This window comes from Macaca fascicularis, chromosome 10 (genome assembly GCF_037993035.2).
Source record: "Macaca fascicularis isolate 582-1 chromosome 10, T2T-MFA8v1.1".
NCBI classification, from domain to species: Eukaryota; Metazoa; Chordata; class Mammalia; order Primates; family Cercopithecidae; genus Macaca; species Macaca fascicularis.
In genome coordinates this window covers 115,907,653-115,932,125 of record NC_088384.1, presented here as the reverse complement: position 1 = coordinate 115,932,125, position 24,473 = coordinate 115,907,653, and the positions used below count along the sequence as shown (strand labels likewise).

The following is a 24,473-nucleotide window of genomic DNA, read 5'->3' as shown; positions in this document are numbered from 1 at the left end:
ATTTGGTACATAGATCATATTTGTGGGAAAATGGTGAAAGGTGAGGCTAGATTGCATCGTAGTCTGAACCTTGAAGCAGCCAAAGAGAAATATAATAAGACTCACATGCCCTCAGGGACCATAGAGTCTAGTGGGAAGATGTACAAATAAAAACATTTATAACATAAAGTAGAAGATTAGAGATCTCAGGAAGACGTTAGAGGTTAGAATACTGTCATCACTATTTATGAAATTGAAATTCTGTATGAATTCTTTTGTTTAAATTATTGAACAACTACAAGTTAATGTGTTTGAATTGACTTATTGCCAAGATTAGAGGACCTTTCTTCCAAAACAGCTTTGCTTCCTTTGCTTGGATAATCTCATTTCTTAGGTTTCAGAGACTATTTGGAAAGATACTTGAAAGGCAAAAAAGGGAAGTGGGACTAAAGCTGCTATCAATAATATGGATAAATCTTATTAACATAGTGATGTATGGAAAATAAATCATAGGATATTATACAGGATGTGATATTTTATAAATCTCATTATATTGTTTAGAGATATATATCTGTAATAACGCTTGTTTTTAAAGCAAGTAACTAAGACCTGCAGATTTCAGGACAGTAATTACCTTTTAGCAGAAGGGATACGGAGGATGGTATAAGAGAGCATACGTAAGTAGATTCAGCATTATCCACAATCTGGTTCTTAAATTGAGTGGTAGATCTATAGGTGTTAACTTTATAACTTATGTTGACATACTCTCTTATATGTTTAAAAAGTTCTATAAAATAAAGGAGTGGGAGGAAAACTGGCAATTCATATCATACCAAACACTATACAGTAAAAGTTATCAATTCTTGAAAATTACATTTTTGGATGAGTTTAAAGATGGTGCCAATCAGAGATGTGGTACAGTTGGGCTACTAAAAAGTTCTGGGAAAGGAAAAGCTTCCAAAGTAGTGTATCATTGTAAGGCCAGATTCTTCAGCAGAAGGGGTGAGGAGAAGATTACGGTGAGGAGAAGATTACGGTGTCAGGAGGGCTGACATGACACCATGTGGCCTGAAGCCACATGGAGGTTCATTTATTAAATGCTAACAAATGCTTTAAAAACTTACTGTTTTTTGTTATTTTAATTTAAATATGCTGAAATGATGTTCTCATAAATTTAATGCCCATTCTTATCTATTGTGAAAATTTAACCTTATTTTTCTGAATTGCAGGATCATCCTTGGAAAAGGGACAACCAAGCTCTAAAATGGTAAGCCAAGAAATTTGTGTTCAAACATCCCTTTACAATTACTTTTTCTTGTCATATGAAAATAATTCATCATCTCATAATTTTATTCTTGTTATCAGTTATGTGTGTTATGTACTTGTTCCTCCTTTTGCACCCTTTCTCCTGACTTGTTTCTTTTTAAATCACATTGGCCTTTATTTGACTCCATTTTATTCTGTGCTTTTAGATATTTTTTTAAATCTCTTTTACTTCAGTTAGATAGTATATATCAGGCTTCTCAGGGATTTAATGGTAGGGATACAGAGCATGGTAAAGAAGGTAACTGGAATGGGAAGATAAAATCCATTAATTTAAAGTATGTTAATCAAAAATCAATCTTACAAATATTTTACGTAAAGCTTGTCACAGTGCCAATTTTATAGCAAATTGTTTGTATTTCTTGTGCCTCAAATATTGATCTAATAATATTCAGGAATTTTTTTCCTAAAGATACCCAGTAAAAATATCACCAAAAAGATGGACAAGACAGTTCCGGAAGGAAGAATCAGACTTCCACGAAAAGCAACCAAAACAAAAAAAAATTATAAAGATCTCTCAAATTCAGAATCAGAGTGTGAACAAGAATTTTCACATTCATTTAAAGAGAACTTGCTAGTAAAGGTAAATACAGTTCAGATTAATTTCTAAAAGCCTCTTAAAATATTAAACATATCTTTTTGTAAAAAATGTCAAATTTATCTTGTTACTTCTTAAGAGTTAACTTCCTGTGTGACAAAATTTAATAATTCTAGAAATTTGCCCTTAGGCAATAGTTGGCATTTTTGGTATAAAACAGATGTCTGCATCTAGTGAAATTATAACCTTATGATAGTATCTTTGAAATGGAGAAGTACTTAATCTTCTAAAATTAGGCTTTAATAAAGTATAGCATGGAGAAGTTGTCCATCTGTTGAGTGAAAGCAAAATATTGGTGTCTGAGGTTCTTCTCACACACTGGCTCACCTGTCACCATCCCTGACTTCTTCCTTATGTCTCATAATGTCCAGACACTTTCCCAGTCACCTGTTCTTGAAAGCAAAGTTATTTATTTGTCTGGCAGTCCATCATCTATAGAAGTAATGAGATGTCAGTATAATTTCATTTTTTCATCAATATTCAATAGTTTTCTGTAACTCCAATTATGGGAAAAATATATATACTTATATATATCACTATATATAGTAACCACTGTACATATACACATATAGTGTATGTGTATAGTATATAAATATTTGTAGTGCTTACAATGTGCCAGCTGCTATATTAAGCACTTTACAGATTTAATGTCTTAAAATCTCGTAAGTACTATAGGTAATTAGTACTATTACTGTCATCCCATTTTACAACTGAGAAAATTGAGGCTCAGAGAGAAGGAGCTTGCTCAAGGTCACACAGCTAGGAAGTGGTAGATCTAGGATTTGAAACCAGAGAGTCTGGCACTAAAGATAGGTTTCTGACCAGTACAGTGTGCTGATTTAACATCATAAACTTCCATCTCTTCTTGTTCGCAATCTTGTTATCTCTTACCCAAAAGACTTTAAAGATTTCCTAATTTTCTATCACTTTTTTTTTTTTTTTTTTTTTTTTTTTTTGAGACACAACCTCGCTCTGTCACTGGGCTGGAGTGCAGTGGTGTGATCTTGGCTCACTGCAACCTCCGCCTCCAGTGTTCAAGCGATTCTCCTGCCTCAGTCCGCCTAGTAGCTGGGCTAATCTTCTTTGAACCCTCAAAGAAGGCTGGCTATTTGTATCTCTTAAGATATTTATTATAGTAAATGTATTATATTCTCCTGGGAATTTGTCTTATGGCTTCTAGTATATTAGAAAGTCTTTCACTACTCATATCTAGGTCCTTGTTATACCTGTATGTGGTAATATACAACCTTTAATAAATATTTGAATATAATTTGTTTTATGTGTCCAAGTGTAAATATTTGTACTTGAGTATAATTTGAAAGTTATTGATATATTTAGGAGGAGAATATCCGTTCCAGAATGAAAACCGTAAAGCTACCAAAGAAACAACAGAAAGTCTTCCATGCTGAAACAGAAAAGGAACTATCAAAACCCTGGAAAAACTCATGTCTACTAAAAGATACTATACGAGATAATTGCCTTGACTTATCTCCTAGATCTTTATCTGGCAGTCCATCATCTATAGAAGTAATGAGAGGTCAGTAATAACTTCGTTTTTTCTTAACTTGAATATTCAGTAGTTTTCTATAACTCTAATTATAGGAAAATACAATTTTGAGGGGCATTGGTGATTATAGTACTTAAAACTTCATTGTTAAGCTAGTTAATGCTAGTAACTTGACTTTTGATAACATGGGAACAATGCTACTAGGATACTGAAGTTTTTCATGTTAGGAAGTTAAAGATCAAATGCTTTAATGTGGAAAATATTTAGTCACAAATTATAACTTGAAATCTTAAATACTTAATTTTAATGTGCTTTTTTAGCTCAATATATATTTAATAACATGAGAATTTATGGATAATTCTGTTTTTTCTATTTATATTTCATTGACAAAAGTCCAAGGAATATCTTGGACCCACAGTGGATTAATACTGTATACAGTTGAGGTTTTGCTTTTACTTTTAAATAATTGGCAAAGAAAAATTCATATTCTTTGGAGCTCTGGTATATGTGTATGCCTACTAGTATAGAAAGTATAAGCTTGCCCTTTTTATACCATTTTTGTTTCCTTGCAAGGACATTTTAAAGCATTTCTAAATGCTAATCATTTCAATTAAAATGCAAGACTTAAATCAGTTAGTATACTTCTGCTTCCTCTAAAGTAGCTATTGTGTTCTCAGTACTAAGGACCACTATAAAATTTCACATAAGCACATACTTAGAAGACAGATGTACATGCCCTGATTTGATCTGAAAATTGTCTGAGGATTTATTTATATTAAGATTTATTCCAGCAATAAATTTTCTAATTTTTATGTGAAAGATGTAGAGCAGATGATTTCTTTTTCAATGATAAAACTTTGTTACATTAAAATATACAACACTGTCAGCTATGATGTCAAAATACTCAAGATAATAATTAGGTTGATCCTTATATTTCAGGTCATACTGTAGATATTTTTATTGGAAAATGTTTTGAAAGTTCTTGTGGTTACAAGTATATTTTAAATTCAGCCATTATTGTTTTTCAGTCTTATAAATATTTTAAATATAACTTGATTTTAATTTTTTTAAAAGGTATCCTTTTTTATAGCCAAGACTTGAAGATTTGACAAATCTTTATATTCTTAGAATTTAAGTTAATCATGCTATTTCTAAAGCAGACATCAATGATAGCGCTTGCCATCTGTTTTCTTGTGTTTTTTGATGCAATGTAGGTGTAGAGAAAATAACAGAAAAGGATTTTACTCAGGATTATGACTGCATAACAAAATCTATATCACCTTATCCAAAAACTTCATCACTTGAATCCTTAAATAGTAACAGTGGAGTTGGAGGTACAATAAAGTCACCCAAAAACAATGAGAAAAACTACCTGTGTGCAAGTGAAAGTTGTTCACCAATTCCACGACCACTGTTTTTGGTGAGAATGTATATATATATTTTTCTTTATCAGATATATCTGAAGGTAGTAAGTCATTTTCCCTATCTTAATCGGATACACATTGCTTGTCTATTTAAGGTTTTGGGTTTGGTCTAGGGTCTTGGGGGAGAGGGACATAATAACAAGAGAGAGAGATAGTTGCCAGTCTTGATGAACCTAACAAAAAATAAATATATAGCTATACGGGAGGAAGAATGTGGTAGCAGGAGAGTACAGTAGTTTCTCATTATCTGTGGTTTCACTTTTTGAGGTTTCAGTTACCTACAGTCAACTGTGGTCTGATAATATTAAATAAGAAATTGCAGAAATAAACAATTCATATGTTTAACATTGTGTGCCATTCTGAATAGGGTGATGAAATCTCGAGCCATCCATTCTGTCCCTCCTGGGACATGAATCAACCCTTTGTCCAGTGTATCCATGCTGTATACCCTACCTGCCTGTTAGTCACATAGTAGCCATCTTGGTGATCAGATCAACTGTAGATGTATTGCAGTGCTTGTGTTAAAGTAACCCTTATTTTACCTAACAATACCGCCAACGGGCAAGAGTATTGATGCTGACAATTCAGATGGGCCAAAGAAAAGCCATAAAATATTCCTTTAAGTGAAACGGTGAATAGTCTGTGCTTAATAAGGAACCAAAAATAAGGTATGTCAAAGTTGCTAAGATCTATGGTAAGAATGAATCTTCTTTCTATGAAATTAGGAAAAAGAAATTTGTGCATAGTATAATAGGGTTAGATACTATCCATGGTTTCAGAAGGGTCTATATTTTAAGAAGAAATGGTACATATAATTTGATACATAGATGAGGAAGAATGAAGAAATTTTTTTCAACATATATTTACTTTTTATATTCCTACCATTTACCTGTTAAACTTCCTTATAAACACCTAAACCAAATATTGTAATTACACTGTTTTCAACTAAATTGTCCATTTACTTTGTCAACATGTAATTTTTGTAACTAAAGGTTATTAAAGGCCGTAGACTTTATGGTGAAATCTGAAAGAAGTACCTGCATTGCAAGAATAAGCATATTCAGATCTAAAAAATGTGTGTAGTTCTAATGTGTAGAACAATTAGTAGTATCTCTTAGGAAGTGATCATTCCTACTACAAAACTCTTATCTGTACTCTGTATAGTAATCACCCCTTATTCTCAGGGAATATGTTCCAAGACACCCCTCCCCCAATGGATACCTGAAATGGAGGATAGTACTGAACCCTATATATACTATCTTTTTTTCCTATACATACATACCTATGATTGTTTAATTTATACATTAACTTATAAATATGCAATTTATAAGTTATTACAATGACAAAACAGAACAACTATAACAATACAGCATCACTACTCTTGCTTTTGGGGGCCATTATTTAGTAAAATAAGGGTTACTTGAGCACTGCAATATCTCCAGTCAATCTGATAACTGAGATGGCTATTATTTGACTAACAGGCAGGTAGCATATACAGCATAGATATGCTGGACAAAGTGATGATTTTCATATCCCAGGCAGGACAGCAGGACAGCCAGAGATTTCATGGCACCACACAGAATGGTGCACAATTTGAAACTTATAAATGATTTCTGGAATTTTTCATTTAATATTTTTGGGCTATGGTTGAGCATGAGTTATTGAAACCATGGAAAGCAAAACTGCAGCTAAGGGGGACCATTGTGTGCCAGACAGATAAAAGTGAAACTAGGCTGTTTTAAAGTCAAGGTAGGAGATCTAAACGCTAGATCTACCTAGTCTCCCTCACCTCCTTCCCTCAAATAATCCCCATGGCATATTTTCAAAACTGAGTTTCTACAGACCACAATTTGAAACCCATTTTCACACTAGTGAAATTCACACAAATTCTCCTGTGACCCTTTATCAATATAGTCGGCCCTCCATATCTGTGGGTTCCACATCTGTGGATTTTCAACCACAGACAACACTATATATTTTTAACTGTGTCTATATTGAACACGTACAGACTATTTTTCTTGTCACCATTTCCTAAACAATACATATAACAACTATTTAAGAGTATTTACATTGCATTAGGGTAGCATAAGTAATTTAGAGATTACTTATGTATATGGGAGGATGTGTATAGGTTATATGCAAATACTGAACCATTTTGTATCACAGATTTGAACATCTTCTGATTTTGATATCCACAGGAGGTCCTAGAACCAATCCCAGTGTTTCTGTCATTCTCATTTGCCCCACATCCTTTAATCCCGTCAGTGTGCCACCTTGCAAAATCTCCAAACCTAGGTAATCCCCACCCATCATCTTTGATGCTACTCTGCATTAGATGGAATTTTAATAGTTATATTCATTGGCTGGACACTCATGAGACATTCCCCCCATGCTTCCCCTTTACTGTCAACTCTTAATAAGGTGTTGGAAATTTGCTTTATGCAGTAGTTGAACCTGCTTACACTCTCAACACTATGAGATAGTGCTCATTTCTCTACAGTTTTAACTAACTAGGTGTTATCAGATGTTTCTGTTTTTGCCAGTCTGGTAAGCATAAAGTTGTGTCTTTAATTGGCATTTTCCTGACTCATGGCATCAATGAGTATTTTCACATGATTTTGGCCATTTTGTGAATTCCCTGTTTTCTTATTTTTAAATTGCACTGTTTGATTTTTCTTACAAATTTGTATGAGTTCTTAATATATTCTGGATATTCTTTATTTGTTGTATATGATGTAAACATTCTTTTCCTACTGTGTATATTTTCACTTAATTACACAACTTCCCTATGACAAAAGATAGGATATAATCAAATTTACCAATCTTTTGGGTTGTTCAAGAAATCTTCCCCTAAGCTATTGTCACAAAAATATTTTCTTATAAAAATATTAGTTTTGATTTTTAAATTTTAGGTTTGGGTCTCTCCAGGCTTTCTTTTTCATATGGATATCAAATTAGTGCAACATCAGGAGTGGAATAATCTTAATTTAGTCATAGGCCGGTGATCACATGGGCCTGGATTTGGCACTATTAGATTTTACTGTTTACTGGCCTGTTTATCTGTCTCTGTGCTAATGCCACCATTGCTTTAATTAGGGTCATTTTACATTTATAGGGTGTCACATACCCCCTGCCCCACCATTCTTCAGAATTCTTTTGGCCCTTTACTGATTCATATACATTTTAGAATTCATTTGTCTAAGAGAATAATTGCCATTTTTCAATATTGATGTTGATCTTTCTTAGGTAAACATCATTTATCTCTCCAGTTTTTCATCTTATTTCCTACAAAGTTGGGCAAAGTCTTCTACAAAGGAAATTATGCACCTTGTTGGATTAATTCTTAAGAATCTTATGGGTCTTCTTTTTGCTGTATTTAAAAAAATCAGACCTTTTTTTAAAATTATATTTTCTGAGTTTTAAAATTTTTGTATAGAAAAACTATTGGTTGTTTTATCTCCAACAACCTTGCTGAATTTTATCGTAATTGCCTAGATTCTCTTGGCTTTTCTGTATAGACAGCCGTATAAACTGTTACACATGAAGACTGGAACAGAAAATGCAAAAAAAATTCTTATTCATGTTCTTGTTAAGGTGACTTTGACCTCTGGAGCATAGAAACTGTACTAGCAGGGATCCTTATCTACAGGTTTTGGTCATCAAAGTAATAATCTACTTGCCTAAGGATTTTTTATTTTTAGTTATGAATTGAAATTGAATTTTTGCAGGGAATTAGGTAGTTTTGAAGTTTTGCTTTAATGTTTTTTATTATGTTTATGTTCAACTCTTTTTGGGGGGGGGGCTTTGAACAATTTTGTAACTACTTTTGGGTTTTTGTATGTCTTCATTCATAGCCCAGACATACTCCAACTAAGAGTAATACTATTGTAAATAGAAAAAAAAAAAGTTCTCTGGTACTTACACAAGAAACACAAAACCGTAACAGCTATTCAGACGTAAGCAGTTATAGTTCAGAAAAACGGTTTATGGAAATTGAATCTCCACATATCAATGAAAATTATATACAAAGCAAAAGAGAGGTAAGTATGGTACTATAACTTATAAATTTTCCTTAAACTACAATGGTTCTTGTAAGACTCAGATTACTGACCTTTAGTGGTAATTATAATATTTTAATGCCTTTCAACTGTTATTACCTGCAAATCTGATTTTCAAAGTATATAGAATGGCTTGATCATAGAAAAATATTTTTTGATAGAAGAAAGTTGAAACTTTTAAAATGGGAGTAGTAAGGTCTTAAATAGTGAGGATATCACTGCTGAACTCCGGATTGCATATTTATAATTGGCACTTTCTGGTTTCATGAATATATAGGTATTTGGTTGAACTTCCTGCCACCATAAAAGCCCATCCATCCATCAATAAAAATATTTTAATAACCTGTAAAATATAGAAAATCAAGACAGAATTTTACAACTTGGAGAGGGCTGGGATTTGAGCTAGACCTAAGTGGATGGGTAGGTATATGTAGATTAAGTGAAGAAAAATCAGTAACCTATGTAAAGGTTACTAAGTAAAAAAACCTGTATATTTAAATAGTATAACATAAGGTTAGATGTGAAAGATGTGGTTTGAAAGAAGAATAGTTTAAACTTTAGTTTTCTGTGGCTCCTCATTTCCTGACTCAAAGAAATGAAAAGCAGGAATAGAAAAAAAAGTGGCTTACATCACAGCTATTACAAGAAGATTGAGGTCAACTTAGAATCAAGGTTAACACATGGTAATATTAGAGATGAAAAGGAAGGGATAGAAACAATCTGAGAAATAATTGACAGCATTTAAAATTATTGGCTTTTGGGTTTGAGAAAGATGATGAAATGTGAATCGAAACATATTTACAGAATTATTTTCTAATTTCTAATACATATTTTAGGAAAGTCATTCAGCATCTTCATTATCCAAGTCTAGTGAAGGAAGAGAGAAAACGTGGTTTGACATGCCCTGTGATGCTACTCATGTATCAGGTTTGTAGTCGTAGTCTTGCTTTTTAAAAAATGATTACTGAAATGCTGCATGACATTTCATCTAAAGAAATTATGTATTTTTAAGTCATACCATTATTCAACTTAATGGAAAAAGAAAATAAACTAGGTAGAATTGAATGCATAATTACCTAAAACATAATAAAAATACTTAGTGGAAACAAAGGCTTTTAAAAATAAAAGCAAGAAAATATTAGGTATTTTTAATGAAAATTGTAGCACTTTTAACTTTCTTTAACTGTTCCTAAGGCCCCACTCAACATCTTAGTCGCAAACGGATATACATAGAAGATAATCTGAGTAATTCCAATGAAGTAGAAATGGAAGAGAAAGGAGAAAGGAGACCAAACTTGCTTCCCAAAAAACTGTGTAAAATTGAAGATGCAGATCATCATATCCACAAAAGTAGGTAGATCAGTAGCCTGTATCAAAATGCAGTTATTTGGAAGGTGGTTCTTATATTTTGAATGAGTCTATTTACAAAACAAATTTGTAAAGACAACTTCAGATATGTCCAAGATGGATGATGCTTCATTGCAAAGTTCACATTTATATGAATAATTGTTGTAGTAAGGGTCTTATATACCCATAGGTCTCCCTTATCATTCTATCACTTTATCACATTTAGGTTTTACTAGAGTATGAATTTACTGATGTGCTAGTACCTCATTAAATACTTAACAATAATGTGGAACTAGTTAAAAAGCAGTTAAAAATAATCCATAAATGTTCCAGCTTAAAGTAGTCATTGCTGCTGTAATAGCCATACCAAAAAGTTTGTTTTATAAAACAGAAGGAACTCTTCTGCCTTTGATTTCATAATCCGTAGGTTTCACATAGATTCAGAAAATAAGATAGATTTTGTTCTTAACCTAATTACAAGGCTAAATTTACAGTAATGCATATTTTAACTTCAGCAGATTGTTTTTATTTTTTAGTGTCTGAAAGTATATCTTCATTATCAACAAATGACTTTTCTATTCCTTGGGAGACCTGGCAAAATGAATTTGCAGGTATAGAGATGACTTATGAGACTTATGAGAGGCTCAATTCAGAATTTAAGAGAAGGAATAATGTGAGTTATTCTTTAAATTATTATTTATACCCAATAATATAATAATATGCCACACTTTCGACTAGACCATTGGCTTGTTGGATCCTTTGGCAACAAATATCCATTCATGAAACCAACTTCCTTATATGTGAATAATTGGGATAAAATCTGTATATTATCCATATTCTTTCTTTTGCTACTACTTTTTTCTCTTTTGTCCTATTTTCCTTTTCAATTTAATGTTTTGGCTTTTCTATGATTTTTCTTTTTTTACTGGACGGTTTTCTTTTCATGCCACTTTTCAAGACATTTTTTATCTCATGGAGGTGACCATTAATGAAGGTAGTATAGTGTAGTATAAAGAATGAGCAGCTACAGTCAGAGAAATACCATTTCACTTCATTTTACTAGTTCTGTATTATACTTATGTAGTGTTAGTTTTTGAGGTTCCAGTGAGATAATGCAAAAATGCTTTTTAAAACAATTTTTAATTATTGGTAATATTTTTCTGCCTATCTCTTTCACATGCCTCTATTTGGAATCGATAGCTTTTTATGCCCTCCTTTGAATAAAAGATTTTTTTGGCACAGGTTATCAACCCCAACCCCCCCGCCCCTGCAATCTTGCTTTCCTTTCTTCTATATTCAGGGTTAAAATTAGAATTTGCTTGTTTTTTCTCTTTTTTTTTTTTTTTGCCCAAGGTCAACCTAATCTGAATAGAGAAGCTTTGACTTATATATTCAAATGTAGCTACAGACACATATTAGAATATATGTTTTTGTGAAAAAAAATGGTTTTAAAAAATTCTGAGTGTGACTTTTAGGCTGTGTCTTTGAAGAGAATTATGACCATCAGCATTTTGATAAATACTGTAGAGTATGGTGTTCTTATGAAAACAGTTGAGGAGTAATTCAACCCTTAGTCAAAAACTTACTGATGGAGTTAAATAAGTTCACTCAGAGCAGTGTCTATTAACACTTCAGTTTAAATAACTGTGTTTTTAAATTTTTCACTTTTTCAAGTTCTTAGTAATTTACATTTCATGGAAAATGATTTGCTCTTACTGTAGTCTTGGTTATATTGTTATTTTGTAAAGATATTTTAAGTTTAAAATGAGTATTTTTCAGATCCGACATAAAATGTTGAGTTATTTTACTACGCAGTCTTGGAAAACAGCTCAACAACATCTGAGAACAATGAATCATCAAAGTCAGGACTCTAGGTCTGTAATACAAATCTGTTCTGAAAACTTTTGAATGCTACATATTCTGAATGCTACAGTTTTTAAAATTAATCTCATTTTGTTTCTGTAATAGGATTAAAAAACTTGATAAATTCCAATTCATTATCATAGAGGAGCTGGAGAATTTTGAAAAAGATTCACAGTCTTTAAAAGATTTGGAAAAGGAATTTGTGGTTTGTTACTTTTAAAAATTTTTAAATAAGTTTAAAACCTTGTTTTTAAAGAGCTATACTTGGAAAAACTTTCTTTTTTGGGAGCACATCCTAAAGCTTTTTGTTCAGAAAATAATTTAGTTTTATCTTAGTTTTGAAGTACAAACTTAAATTTATGATTAATATCTTTGATAATAAATGAGAAATCCTGAGAGATTTTACTTTCAATTTTATTTTAATTTGAAAGAGCATGTGACATCTGGAATATTCTTAACATATAGCCATACTGTTTGTTTAAATTTGTAATAATAGAAATAGAGTAATTCTACTGTTGGATTTTAATTTTTAATAATATTAAAGTTTAACTGGATTTTATACCTTACAATGTAGGACTTTTGGGAAAAGATATTTCAGAAGTTCAGTGTATACCAAAAAAGTGAACAACAGAGGTTAGTATGACATTCTTAATGACTATAATCTATGAAATTAGATTTTTAAATTAATTTCTATTGAAAACTTATGAATACTATATTATAGCACTCTAATTTGAATTATTGATAAATACAAAGTTAACTCTCATTATTTTACTTGTTAGGCTTCATCTTTTGAAAACTTCATTGGCTAAAAGTGTCTTCTGTACTACTGATAATGAAGAAACTATTTTTACATCTGAGGTATACATTTTATGCTTTTTATAGGTAACCTTTCTTGATTACAAAAAGAATTTGTTAATCTAACTTTGTCTTTGCTGTGAAAACTTTTATGGTAAATTTCCTGGGTGAAATATATTTACTTTTTTACAGATGTGTTTGATGAAAGAAGATATGAAAGTGCTGCAAGACAGGCTTCTTAAGGACATGGTAAGTCAACTAAGTTTGAAAATGAAATAATCATACTTTAATGACTTTTGTTTTTGATTTTTTTTGTTTCTGCTTTTATGTCTTTTTCTTTTTGGGTTGAGAGAAGATAGTTTTAGCCCAATTACTTTTAGTTCTTTAAATAATGGGAGCATATTTATATGAAAGAATAGGGGTAATTTAAACAGGCCCTCCTAAGGAATAAAAGAGAATATCAATTTGCAAATTGAAAAATTAGCTGAAAGAATGACTTGTTTGCAGTTTCTAAACACTGTGTACTGCAGCAGGCCTCTGTCCTGCTCTGTCTTCTGAAGGAGAAAATATGGCAGGACAAAACTCCCAAAAAGTCTGTAGTTTAGTAGAAGAATTATTGTCTCTTTGGACAAGATGTCATTTACTTAGATTTGAGGATAAAATTAGTTTACTTTCCAACGGCCTAGCAGACCAGCAGCTGCATTCTGGGGTGGAACATGGACCTGGGAAGGGACTAAAGGTACTGCTTTAAGTGATAATGTCTTTGGAGTTTTCTCAAAGATGAAAGGCATTTTTAAGTACACTGATCTTTGTATACACAGTATATTAATGTGCTTACAAATTGTGTTTTAATAGAACCTCAATATGCTGACATAGTACGGGATCAAGATGTTGTGGCTAAGCTAGTTTAGCTTCAAGCAAAAAAGAAACTACTTAACTAGGTTGATCTTTGTTGAAATTGTTTTCTAGACTTTTTATTTTACTCTCTTCCTTTAAAAATTGAATCTAAGTTTCATTAATTTGGGGCTTTAAAAGATTAGAGCCTTCTCTCAACTGATTGTCTCGAATATCAGTAATGATCACAGAATTCTGTAGATATCGAGATATAGATCTCTTAGAATGCAATATCTTCATGAAAGAAGTTGTTTTATAACAGCTTGAATTTTTTTCTAAGTGTGATTTTTTTTTTTTCTTGGCCATAGCTAGAAGAGGAGCTTCTTAATGTACGCAGAGAACTGATGTCAGTATTCATGTCTCATGAAAAAAATGTTAATGTGTGAAATCTAGTTTTTATCAACATATTTTATCTAATTATTCTTATCTGTGTATAACTGAGGAAATAAGAGTAGTCCTACAAAGAGAAAAATATACATGTTACCCAAGCAAGTGTACCCTTTATAGGAACCCTCAAAATAAAAAAAAAAGTCTTTTAATGGATGAGAAAGACCCACTATAACATGACTCCAAGCCCAGAAGACTTCTGTCTATACACTATTATTTTTTAATTTTGGAGATGAAAGCTTCAAGAAACTTTTTGAGTTATGCTCATAAAATGAGTTTAATTAAATTTTATTGTGTAAAATGTATTATTACATAAAATGTGTTTTTGAATCAATGCAGTTTGGGGATGAATATAATTAAAATGTTTAATAGCTTAGAATTCAACTAATAAAAATTTAGCCACACTTACAAGGGGGAGGAAGTCCCTAATTTAAAATGTATACCTGAGTGGTAGATCAGTACTTTCAGCACACTGTTGGAAACATTTATTCGGTTATGGCTCTGGCCTAAAAAAGCTACTATGTTGCCTAAATATGTTAATTCAATATAGAAGTCCTATTTCATAAGCAGGCTGTTTGACAAATACTTTTAATCTAGTAGTCATTGTAATATCTTGCTAGATTAATTTATAAAAATGAGTACACATTTGATTTGCTTTTAATGAAGTTGAAATAAAAGCTTATGTCACTTAAATAAATATAAATCATTATATTCCTATTTTGTGAACATTGGGTATCTGAAGAAGGATATTTATTTGATCCAAAGTGTAATACTAAGTAGCCTTACTATCCCTTGTCTACTTAATGGTAGCAGAGTATTATTCAAAAATAATACCAGTAATTAAATACAGTGGGAAACCTGGCCTCTTAAAACCCTCTCATTTTAGTCAGCTTTATGCAATTATTAGCATCAGCTAAGATTTATTGATAGGGCAGTGGGGTTGCTATTTTAAGAGAGTGACAGCTGTTATAATATTAAATACCACTCAGGACTTGCAAATCCATGTTGCCCTGTGAGACTAATTCCATCATGTCTTATCACCCTGTTTACCTCATCGTCAGCCAAATTTCCAAGACTCCTAAATCCCATACCTCATACTTATTTCAATACTGTACTATATGTGTAATCCATCCCAGGTTCTTTATTCTTTCCAACTCTTCTAAAATCCTGTCATTACCAGCAATTGTGCCCCTTTAAATCTCAATTTCCAACATTCTTATCACTCCAGCCTATCTTTCCAACTTGCTTTGTATAGTAGTCTCAAGCTATTTATACCTTTTCCCTATGCCTGTTACCTTCTTGTCTGTCCTTCCTTCCTTACCCATTCTAGATGCCATCGTTCAAAATAATACTCTTGCCCTTTCTCTTCCTGTCAACCTTATCCACTAATTCTTAGCTGTCATTCTACCAATTGAACAGCACAGGAGAAAATAATACAATCAGGCTTTACATTTATGGCCACGTACTTCAAATTGGGTACTCAACAATCTTTGCTCTCTTTAATTGACTTTACCACATTTCCAGAGTACTATTGCATATAAATATCTCTTTCCTTGATTCTTTACCTTTGAGCTGGTTGTCTCACCTCATTTTCTCATCTTTACCCTAAAATCTAACATGTTTCCTGCATCAATACCAGCATTTTCTGATTTCTCTTTCAGTCCAATAGCAAATTTGTTTATTTAAGAACAATCACCCTACTAGTGCTTTGAATCCCAGTCTCTTTGATTTTCCTCTCCTGATTTTTACAGTCCGTGTTAATTAGATAAGTAAATAAATAGGCCTTCCATTGACATCGAGTTCTCCTGAAACTACTACCCTACCCATATAATTATCCATTCATTTTTACAGAGAACATATCAGAGTAATCTTCTCAGGTTACTATCTCAACTTCTTTGCTTCGTTTCCTCAATGCAGCTCTGCCCATACTATTTCATCAAAACTACTTTTATAATCAACAGTCATTTATGTTGCCAAATCTAATCTCTTTTTACTTAGCCTCTCAGTGGCATTTCACACTTAAAACCCTCTGTTGGCACGTATTTGCTACTCTTCTATGTCTTTTCCTTGGGTTCGTTCCTAGTCTTTCTTTTCCTCAGTCAGTGCTTTCACCTTCAGTAATTTCATCTAGTCCCATATAATAACTATTTCTGTGTTGATCTCAAATTTATAAAAGTTCTGACCTTCACTTTGGACATCAGAACATTATAAATACTGCTGTATTGATACTTCGAATAAGAATCTAAACTCTGAAAACAACTCGATTTGTCTCACTTACCATTCTTTCTCTTCATCAAAGAAAAAGTAAACTTTGTCTTCCTATCTCAATAAAATTACTTTTAACTACCCAACTATTCAAACCAAAACCTAACAAACAGTAAATTGATCAACAATTCCTATAGATTTTACTGCCAAAATATGACCCACATGTGAATACTTTCTGCCACTTCCACTGTCTCTGTGACAATGTCGATATCATTTCTCACATAGACAATTTCAACAGCCTCTTAAATGGCTTCTCAGCATTTATACTTTCCCATCCATACTTTTTTCACTTAGCAGCCAACATTGTCTTGCTAAAGCATAAATCATACCATGTCACTCCCTTACCTAAAATTCTCCAGTGACACACACTCTTAACCAGTGGGTCAAGACAACTCATAAGGGAAATTAGAAAATACTTTGGCAAATGAAAATGCAACATACCAAAACATGTGATCCGTTGAAAGCAGTGCTCAGAGGGATGTTTATAGCTGTAAGCACCTACAATAAACAGGAAGAAAGGTATCAAATCAATAACTTCATACCTTAAAGAACTAGAAAAATTTAAAGCTGTCAGAATCGATGAAATAATGAAGACTAAATCAGAGATAAACAGAATAGAAAAACAACACAGAAAATCAATAAAAACAAAATTTGGTCCTCTGAAAAGATCAAGAAAATAAACCTTTAGCAGACTGACTAAGTTAAACAGAAGACTCACATTACTAATATGAGAAATGAAAGTTAGGGACATGACTACTGAAATTTCAGAAATAAAAAGGATTCTAGGAGACTACTATGAACAATTATATGCCAATAAATTAGTTAACCTAGATGACATCGATAAATTCCTAAAAACAAATTACCAACACTGACTCAAGAAGAAATAAAAATTATCAACAGACCAATAACATGTAAAGAGGTTGAATTAGTAATTGAAAACCTTCCAACAAAGAATTCTATAATTTAAATAATGCCAGTTCTTTTTTTTTTTTTTTTTTTTTTTAGAGACAGTCTCACTCTGTCACCCAGACTGGAATATGGTGGTCTGATCTTAGCTCACTGTAACCTCAAACTCCTGGGCTCAAGTGATCTTCCTGCCTCAGCCTCCTAAGTAAGCTTAGGACTCTAGGAATGTGCCACTATGCTCAGCTATTTAATATTTTGTAGAGAATGGGGTCTTGCTGTGTGTATCCTATGCTGGCCTTGAACTCCTGGCCTCAAGCAGTCCTCCTGCTTTGGCTTCCCAACTGGAATTACAGGTATGAGTCACCATGCCCTGCCCAGTCCTTCTTAAATTCTTTCAGAAAACAGAAGAGGAGAGGACATTCCAAACTCATTTTATGAGGCCACTATCACCTTGTAATATCAAACCATACAATGGTGTCATTACACAAATATTCTCTATGAATATAGATGCATAAACCCTCAACAAACCAAATCTAGCTGCACATTAAAAGCATTCCATACCATGACCAAATGGATTTATCCCAGCCAAGCATGGGTGGCTCAACATATGAAGATGAATGTAATATACCATATCAATAGAATGAGAGACGAAAAAGAAACATTCTTATTGGAACTGATGCACAAAAAGCATTTGACAAAATCCAATACCCTTTTATAATAACACTCAAAAAACTGGAAATAGAAGAGAAATGCCAAAACATGATAGAGTATGAATGAAAACCATATAGCTTACATAATACTCAATGGGGAAAGACTAAAAGCCCCCCTGCCCTACCAAGACTAGGAACAAGACAGGGATGCCTGCTTTCACTGCTTGTATTCAATATTGTACTAGAAGTTCTAGCTAGATCTAGAAATTATGCAAGAAAAAGAAAAAGATATCCAAATGGGAATGGGAGAAACTAAACTATTTCTTCTCACAGGTGATTTGATCTTATGTATAAGAAATCCTGCAGAATCAAGAAAATCATTAGAAGCTAATACAAATTCAGCAAAGTTGCAAGATACAAGATCAACAGAAAAATCAGTTGTATTTCTATATAATAGAAATTAACAATACAAAAGTGAAATTAAGAAAACAATGTCCTTTATAGTAGCATCAAAAAGATTAAAATTCTTAGGAATAAATTTAACCAAGGGAGGTATAAGACTGAAAACTACAAACATGGTTGCAAGAAATTAAAGATGGCCTAAATAAGTGGAAAGGTAATCCATGGTCATGGATTGGAAGATTTGATATGTTAAAATGGCAATACTCCCTGAAGTAGACTACAGATTTAATACAATCCATATCAAACTCCTAATGGCCTTCTTGCAGAAATGGAAAAGCTAACCCTAAAAATCATATGAAAATGGAAGAGACCCAGCATAACCAAAAAAATTAAATGAATAAAGTTAGAGAACTCATACTTCCCAAATTCAAAATTTATGACAAACCTACATTATTGAAATCATGTGGTAGTAGCATAATGATAGACATGTAGACCAACAGAATGTAATCGTGTGTCTAGAAATAAATTCACCCATCTATGGTCACCTGAGTTTCATCAAGGGTATAAGACCATTCCATGGGGGAAAGTATAGTTTCTTAAATTGTTCTGGGACAGTTGGATAAACACATGCAATATAATGAGGATGGAACCTTACTTCATATCATATACAAAAATTAATGGAGACCTAAATGTAAGAGCTAAAACTCTGAAACTCAGGAAAAAATGCAGGAGTCAATCTTGATGACCTTGGATCTTGCAGTGCATTCTTAAATATGATAGATATAAGCAATGGAAGAAACATTAGATAAATTGGACTGCAGCACAATTCAAAACTTTTGTGCATCAAAGGACACTCCCAAAAAGTGGAAAGACACCCTACATAATGGGAGAAAATATTTGCAAATATCTTTGAGAGTCTACTATTCAAAATATATAAAGAAGTGTTACAACCAAACAACAAAACACAACCCAAATACAAATGGCCAAAGGACTTGAATAAGCATTTCTTCAGAGAAGACCTACAAATGGCCAGTAAGCACATAGAAAGATACTCAGCATGATTAGTCATTAGGGAATGTAAATCAATACCATAATGAAATGCCACTTTATCCCCACTTGGATACCTAGAATCAAAAAAAACCAATAAATGTTGGTGAGGATGTGGAGAAATTGGAACTCTTGGACATTTCTAGGGCAATGTAAAAGAATGCAGCCACAGTGGAAAACAGTTTGGTTGGTTCCTCAAAAAGTTAAACATAAGAGTTACCATATGACCCAGCAATTCTATTAGGTATATGCTGAAATGAATTTGTATTAGTCTGCTTTTGCATTGCTGTAAAATACCTGATACAGCATAATTTATACATAATAGATGCTTAATTGGCTTGTAGTTCTGCAGGCTTTATGGGAAGCATGATGCTGACATCTGCTTACCTTCAAGGGAGGCCTCACAGAGCTTATGGGGGAAAGTGAAGAGGAGGCAGGCATGTTATATGGTGAAAGCAAGAGAAGAGAGACAAGGAGAGAGGAGGAGGTGCCTCACACTTTTAATGACCAGATCTCATGAGAGCTCACTCACTATTTTGAAGATGCATCAAGCAATGAGGGATCAGCCCCTACCACCCAAACACCTCCCACCAGGTCCTACCTCCCACATTGGGGATGATAATTCAACATGAGATTTGGTGGGATCAAATACTCAAACTACATCATTCTACTTCTGGCCCCTCCCAAATCTCATATCCGTCTCACGTTGTAATATACAACCATGCCTTCCCAAGAGTCGCCCAAAGTCTTAATTCATTCCAGCATCAACTCAAAAGTACCAGGTCCAAAGTCTCATCTGAGACAAGGCAAATAAATCCCTTCCACCCATGAGCCTGTAACATCAAAGGCAAGTTATTTACTTCCAAGATACAATGAGAGTATAGGCATTGGGTAAATACTACCATTCCAAAAGGGAGAAATCAGCCAAAAGAAAGGGGCAACAGGCACCATGCAAGTCCCAAACCTAGCAGGGTAGTCATTAAATCTTAAAGTTCTAAAATAATTCTTAACTCCATGTCCCACTTCTTATACATCTTCTGAAATCTAGATGGAGGGTACCAAGCCTCATTCACTCTTGCACTCTGTGTACCTGTAGGCTTAACACCATGTGGAAACCACCAAGGTTTATGGCGACTTGTGCTCTCCAGAGTGGTGGCATAAGCAGTATCTGGGGCCCTTTGAGCTGAGGCTGGAGCTGGAGGCAGGGATGTAAGGAACAGTGTCCTGAGGCTGCACAGGACAGTGGGTCCTGGGCCTGGCCCATACACCATTCTTCCGTCCTAGGCCTCTGGGCCCCTGGTGGTAGGGGCTGCAATGAAAGTTCTCTGAAATGTCTTCGAGGCCTTTTCCCCATTGTCCTGATAGTAGCACTTGGTTCCCTTTTAGTTATGCCAGTATCTCTAGTAAGTGGTTGCTCCACAGCCTGCTTGAATTCCTCTTCCAAAATAGCTTTTTCTTTCTCTGCCACACAGCCAGGCTGCGAATTTTCAAAACTTTTACTCTCCATTTTCTGTTTAAATATAATTTCCAATGTTGAGTCATTTCTTTGTCCCATACGGGAAAATAGGCTGTTAGAAGCAGCCACGTCATTTCTTGAACACTTTGCTACTTAGAAATTTCTTCAACCAGATACCTTAGGTCATCATTCTCAAGCCCAAACTTCCGCAGATCCCTAGGGCAAGAACAGAATGCATCCAAGTTCTTCGCTAAGGCATAACGTGTGACCTCTGCTCCAGTTCCTTGTAAGTTCCTCGTTTCCATCTGAGACCTCTTCAGCCGAGACTTCACTGTCCATATCACTATCAGCATTGTGGTAGCAACCACTTAACCAGTCTCTAAGAAGCTGTAAGCTTTCCCTTATCTTTTTCTGAGCGCTGCTCACTCTTCTAATCTCTTAACTAGTTCCAAACCTTCCACGTTTTCAGGTACCTTTATAGCAATGTCCTACTCCTCCGTACCAACTTTCTGTATTAGTCCATTCTTACATTGATATAAAGAAATATCTGAGACTGGGTAATTTATAAATAAGAGAGATTTAATTGGCTCACAGTTCTGCAGGCTTTACAGGAAGCAAGGTGCTGGCACCTGCTTGGCTTCTAGGGAGGCCTCAGGAAGCTTACAGTCATGGTGGAAGGTAAAGAGGAAGCAGGCAAGTCACATGGCAAAAGCAGGAGCAAGCGAGAGAGTGAGTTGCAGGGGCAGGTGCCACACAGTTTTAAATGACCAGATCTTGTGAGAACTCACTATTGTGAAGGCAGCACTAAACCATGAGGGATCCACTCCCATGACCCAGACAAATCCTACCAGGCCCCACCTCCAGCATTGGGTATTACAATTCAACATGAGATTTGGGCAGGGATAAATATCTAAAATATAGCAGAATTGAAAACAGATTGAACAAACACTCGGATGAGAATGTTCACAATACTATTCACAATAATCAAAAGGTGGAAACAACACAAATGGCTGTCAACTGATGATGAATAAACAAAATGTGGTATATATCCATACAGTGGAATATTATTCAGCTATAAAAGGAAAGGAGTATATATTCATGCTACAATGTGGATGAACCTCAAAAACATTCTAAGTGAAAGAACGAGACACACAAGGTCATATATTTTAGGATTTCATTTATATGAAATGCCCAGAACAGGCAAATCTACAGGGAAAGAAAGCAGATTAGTGGTTGCCAGGGGATGAGGGAAAGGAAGAATGGGGAGTGACTGCTTAAAAGTTATGTTGTGATGAAATGTTTTGGAACTAGATAGAGGTGATGTGGTAGTTACATAACATTGTGAAGGTACTAAATGCCACAGAATTATACTACTTTAAATGCCTTATTTTATTAATCTGCATTTCATCTAGTTATTAAAACTTATTAAAACCCATCCTTTCTATCAAGGCCTAGAAGGCCCCACATGAGCTGACCTCTGCCTCTCTCTACCCTTATTTTTCACTCCTTTCCCCCTTGTTGAGTATGCTTCAAGCATTACTTGAACAATCTTACTTTTTTCTAAATCTTTGATTTTGAGATTCCATTTTCCTGGGAACTCTTGCTGTTTTTCACATGTCCATTTAAGTGGTAATTATTTAGAGAGCACTTCCCTCACCATCCAATTAATGTTACTATTTCTATCATATAGCAGTTTTTGGTATCTGAAATTTATTTCTGCCTTCCCTCCACAAACTCCACTCCTGTAAATTCTGTAGGGGTAGGAAACTTGTATGTCTTATTCATCACAATTTTCAGAACTTAGAAGAGTGTCTGGAAAAGTAGGCTTACAACAATGTGAATGAACAAACTAATGAATATGGCAGTTTTAAGTAGGAATTTACTAAGTTCAAAGAGAACTAATGTGTCTGCTAAAATTTTTAAGTCCTTTATGGTGTCAGCATTTTCATTATAATTGAAAAAGTATTAACCAGCCATTTGAACATCTATTATGAGATATGCACTGAGCTCAGGTCTAGATACAGAAATGAGTAATAAATGAACCCTTCCATGGTGTTACAGCTCTTTTAGAATATGTCTAGCAGGTTTTTCAGTTTTCACCAGAACGCCCAACTCAAAACAGAGATGAACTCCCTACTTAAAAATGAGGATATATGTGCTTTTGAAGTCATGCAGAATCATACTTATTTCCATTTCATTGGACCCTTAGAGGAATCATATAGGCAAATCAAATATACATAGACTTCATTGTTAAGACAATGTATTTGTAATGGTTAGCTTTAGTTTTTCTATTTAAAATAAATAAAGGTGCATGAAGATATTCTGAATTGACAACATTTTAGGAATACAGATGTGTTGAGTGAGAGCAATATGTTATACCATCTTGAATTTTAGATAATATACTTTTAGCTTATACTGTGATAGCAACAATTTTAAATAAAAGGAACTTGGAGGAGTGGAAGTCACATTAATGAAACACTTGGCTTTAATAACGATGAGGCTTTATTTACCTACTTTGATGTACGTTTTGTACCAGTCAAACACAAAGACAATTGGGTTTATAATGAGTGTTGAAATTTGGAATAGATTTGAAGTTAAAAGGGTTTAAGCTTATTTAAAAACAATTTAGCTATTTGATTACTATGTAATTCATTTCTAAAATGTTCTATTATATGTTTATTTAAATTTTTTAAGTTCAGAGCAAGATCTAGCAAAGTTTGTCCTGAAGGGCTATACAGAAAATGTTGTAGGCTTTGTGGGCCAGAAGGCAAATTTCAGAGTATCATGTTAGTGCTTATTATAATCATTTCAATTGTAACCATTTAAATATATAAAAACCATTCTTAGCTTACTGGCTACTAAAAGGGCAGTGGTGGGGGGGCGAGTGGGGCTGGCTAGATTTGGTCTGTGGGCTGTAGTTTGCAGACTTCAAGTTCAGAAGGGAAATCTTATAGATCAGAACTCTCTGTTCTTATAAAATTTTTCCTTAGTTTATCTTACTGTTTCACAGAAATAGTAATTTAAATCAATTTTGCATAGCAGAGGCTAATGAGTATATTAATTAATATAGCTAAAATTATTGTTCTATTTTAAACATATTAAAAATAAATGATCATGGTAGCTAATGACTTAAATTTCTTACCTGGATTGTAATCTAACACCCTGGTGTAGGTTTACTGCGTGTCCTCAACCAAATAGAGCTGTAAGGTGGTAACTGTCCCAGAAGTACACATGGAAGAGAAGAAATTTTACATTAGTATAGCTAGGCAGAAACCTAAATACTAAACTGTAGCTACAGCCATTACTATAGTGATCTCATTGCCACCAAATCGTAGTATCATGGATGGCCAACACCAACTTAAAAGGCCAGTAGATCCTTTAAATGAATAATAGATGGAGTGGTTTTCATATAGCATTTAATTCAACATGAAATTTGTAGTCTACAGTGACAAATTCTGCCAACTCTGAGCTCAGTGCTTAGTGTGGAGCTTCACAGTTGCTGGGGTTCTTTAACCATTCTGTTATCACCTATTAACAGTTAAACCAGATACAGTTGGTGTATAAGTTTCTTA

The 24,473-nt window shown here is 33.6% G+C and overlaps 1 protein-coding gene, 1 long non-coding RNA gene and 1 other non-coding gene across 3 annotated transcripts in view; 2 read left to right on the top strand and 1 right to left on the bottom strand.

The window, feature by feature from the left end:
• SYCP2 (synaptonemal complex protein 2) overlaps window positions 1-14,878 on the top strand; it is a 54,906-nt gene extending 40,028 nt beyond the window's left edge. The window contains exons 27-40 of the mRNA XM_015430024.4: window positions 1,209-1,246; window positions 1,715-1,885; window positions 3,239-3,437; window positions 4,622-4,827; window positions 8,686-8,871; window positions 9,726-9,816; window positions 10,084-10,239; window positions 10,773-10,909; window positions 12,016-12,110; window positions 12,205-12,304; window positions 12,674-12,732; window positions 12,879-12,957; window positions 13,087-13,143; window positions 14,097-14,878. Coding sequence (XP_015285510.3) covers window positions 1,209-1,246; window positions 1,715-1,885; window positions 3,239-3,437; window positions 4,622-4,827; window positions 8,686-8,871; window positions 9,726-9,816; window positions 10,084-10,239; window positions 10,773-10,909; window positions 12,016-12,110; window positions 12,205-12,304; window positions 12,674-12,732; window positions 12,879-12,957; window positions 13,087-13,143; window positions 14,097-14,174 — 1,652 coding nt within the window. The 3' untranslated portion in view covers window positions 14,175-14,878. The remainder of the gene's footprint in view (window positions 1-1,208; window positions 1,247-1,714; window positions 1,886-3,238; window positions 3,438-4,621; window positions 4,828-8,685; window positions 8,872-9,725; window positions 9,817-10,083; window positions 10,240-10,772; window positions 10,910-12,015; window positions 12,111-12,204; window positions 12,305-12,673; window positions 12,733-12,878; window positions 12,958-13,086; window positions 13,144-14,096) is intronic.
• Window positions 14,879-16,260: 1,382 nt separating this feature from the next.
• On the bottom strand, window positions 16,261-24,132 carry LOC141407948 (uncharacterized). The gene is made up of 2 exons (XR_012419590.1): window positions 24,044-24,132; window positions 16,261-16,938 (listed from the first exon to the last, which is right to left on the bottom strand). It is a non-coding gene; the product is annotated as an uncharacterized lncRNA (long non-coding RNA).
• Window positions 22,952-23,013, top strand: LOC123567344 (U7 small nuclear RNA). Its single transcript, XR_006690260.1, has one exon. It is a non-coding gene; the product is annotated as a U7 small nuclear RNA (small nuclear RNA).
• Window positions 24,133-24,473: the final 341 nt, after the last annotated feature.